Below are 2804 nucleotides of genomic sequence, written 5' to 3' on the forward strand. Positions count from 1 at the left end.
GGACTGTATTAGCCTACATGTACAATATTGAGATGGTTATTGTATGTGTGGTATAATAACACGACCCACTCGTATAAAATCTGAGTGAATTATGACTGGGATTGTAAATTCACCTTAAATTTCATTGGTAAAAGGCAGCTGTAGGGGTAAATTAGCAAAAGTGGATGTTAAATTTTAGAACCTATCTGCTAACTGTGTGCAGTGGATGAAACATGTCACAGTGTTGAGCACCAGTGACGTCCAGCCTCATAAAACACATTCATGCTGTTTCCATCTGGAAACACACTAAATGTGTCAGGACAAATGCTGCTGACTGTTATTTGTAAATTCTTTTGATAAATAACATAAGCCATCAACCGCAGGACTCCACTGACTGGTTCCATGTTATTCTTACATTTCTGTAGATCAGGTAATAAGACTAATAACCTGAAATGGATCATTAAGTGATTTATGTGGATGCAAATAAATTAAACTTGACTAACTGTGATCATTTTTCTCTTCTATAAAATAGCTATGAGTGATTCTTTCAAATGACTTGATATAGCAGCTGAAAGAAACTTCAATCCGTCCTTATATGAAATACTAAAGCAAGCAATGCTTTGCATCTGTGAAAGGTTTGGTATCTTCATCATACTGAAATTGAAATTGAAACTGAAAAAGTTGAATCAGTTTCTCCACTATCAGTCCCGCCATTATATAGAAGGGGAACTCCTATATAATTGCAGTAAACTATAGTAGTATATCGCAGTATACTATACAAGACTCATAAACTATACTACACACTGTTATAACGTACTATACTTATGTTTATTGAAAACCTTACTGTCAATAGGTTGTCCCTGGACGGATCAGACTAACCCTAACACACTACACAGGCCACTATAATATATCATACTCCACAACACTCTACTGGAAATTATACTATACTAATTTGCATCATTTTCACATCATACACCACAGACTACTACACTATATTATACTATATTATACTATACTAAACTATGCTGTACATAGTAGCCATGTAGTCTGTACATGTTTCCATACTAAAGCCTACTAAACTGTACTCGACACTGCACTACAGCACTCTACTATACTAAAGTACAGGTCACTGCACTACATCCTGCTCTACTATGCTCTATTATCTACTAAAATATCTTACTGTAAATGTACCACAATAAGTCAAAATGCTGTTCTTTCTGTTGTCCCTGCTGTCACGCTACACCTCAAACAACCAGACCACACTACAATACTGATTTTCAGAGCAAATGTTGTCCAGGCGGCAAAAGTGATTTCTCTGCACCTCTGAATACTAAAGTCTGCTCAACTATATTCTACACTACAGAATACAACACTACTACTATACTATACTACAGGCTGCTATACAACACTGTAGCCTACAGTGCTCTATCATGTATTGTCAATCAAAGCCGATCATAAGGCTTTCTCTATCGTACCTGGACAGATGTCCAACAGGTCAGGTCACATAACACTCTACTGTTAGTGAGACAAACTCTTACACTATACCATAGAATACTTTTGTTAATTTTCAGTCCCAATATCAAAAAGCTAAATGGTCTCTCTTCATATTTCCATAGTAAAGCCAAATAAATTATACTCTGTGTACCACTATACATGTAACTTCTATGCTACAGTTCACCGTGCTAATTATACTACTATACTACAATACAGGCCTGCATCTATTTGTTGGAAAAAGTGACTGTACTTTATTTGCCAAAGTCAGCCCAAGGTCTATTTTTCATCTGTAGTCCTATACTATAGCCTACTACACCATGCTGTACTACAGGGCGGCAACTCCATACAATTCATTACTGAAGTAGTTTCCAGGGGGACATGGCCCAATAGCCAAAAGCTAAGTGGCCTCTAGAAACCTGTGTAACCTGGACCTTTTTGGGAGCCTACTTTGTGTATAATAGGCTGTTCAAAATTCCTTATAAGCCTAAATGTAGCAGTAACAGGACAGCAGGCCCAGTGAGTCTAAACGTCCATCTTCATCGTTTGTCATTGACAGCCGCAGGGGGTAGTCTTCACAGCCAAGCCAACAGATGTGGCAATAGGCCTCGCCAGAGCAGTGACATAATTTCTGGAAAGGCCAGTACGTTTTGGTTTCTAATAATAAAACACCTTCCAGTCCAACAACAACATAGAGGGACTCTACCTACCTAGCAGCAGCAGCCGATGCGTCTGTTTATACTCCCGTTTGAGCTCCTTCAGCGCCCTGTCAATATTCTTACTGACTTTCTTCGCCTCCTTCTCGGCCTCCTTCTCCTCCACCAGCAATTTGTCCCAGTTTTTCTGCTTTTGGGTGCTAGTCTTTTGCAGCAGCTGTAAGCGTCGGCCGCGGTCCTTCCCTGTCCCCTTACCGCTACCACCTCCGCCGCCACCACCGCCTCCTCCACCACCACCTCCACCGTTTTGTATGAGCACACCGTCTGTGCCGGTGTCTCCACGGCGGTGCTCCCCAGCCGGGAGCCTGGCAGGGTCCCCGGGGCGCACCGGGCCGCCACCACCGCCGCGTAGCGACGAAGTCTCCCCGCATCCCCCGGTGTCCTCCTGGCGAGCTCCCCCGGCGCGGGTCGGCACGGCGGCGTCCTGAGGCTGGTCCGAGTCCGAGGTAGCGTTGGAGATAGACCCGCTCAGGTCCCCGAAGAGCCGGGGACGCAAACTGTAGCACAGCCCCATGTTGAAACCAATATTTGTCTGTGAATGTGATTTTTCATAAATTAAAATATCAAAAAAATCGCAGTTGCGCCACCAGCCCTAACGAGCCATCGTTACATTGGAGC

The 2804-nt window shown here is 42.8% G+C and overlaps 1 protein-coding gene across 1 annotated transcript in view; it reads right to left on the bottom strand.

Moving 5' to 3' along the window:
* Window positions 1–2794, bottom strand: part of LOC111658409 (guanine nucleotide binding protein (G protein), alpha activating activity polypeptide, olfactory type) — a 50252-nt gene extending 47458 nt beyond the window's left edge. Inside the window, exon 1 of the mRNA XM_087175281.1 lies at window positions 2403–2794. Coding sequence (XP_087031407.1) covers window positions 2403–2700 — 298 coding nt within the window. The 5' untranslated portion in view covers window positions 2701–2794. The remainder of the gene's footprint in view (window positions 1–2402) is intronic.
* Window positions 2795–2804: the final 10 nt, after the last annotated feature.

The sequence above is a fragment of the Seriola lalandi genome, unplaced genomic scaffold (assembly GCF_002814215.2).
Source record: "Seriola lalandi dorsalis isolate HSWRI2012SDOR001 ecotype SW California unplaced genomic scaffold, Sedor1 jcf7180002054441, whole genome shotgun sequence".
Lineage (NCBI taxonomy): Eukaryota > Metazoa > Chordata > Actinopteri > Carangiformes > Carangidae > Seriola > Seriola lalandi.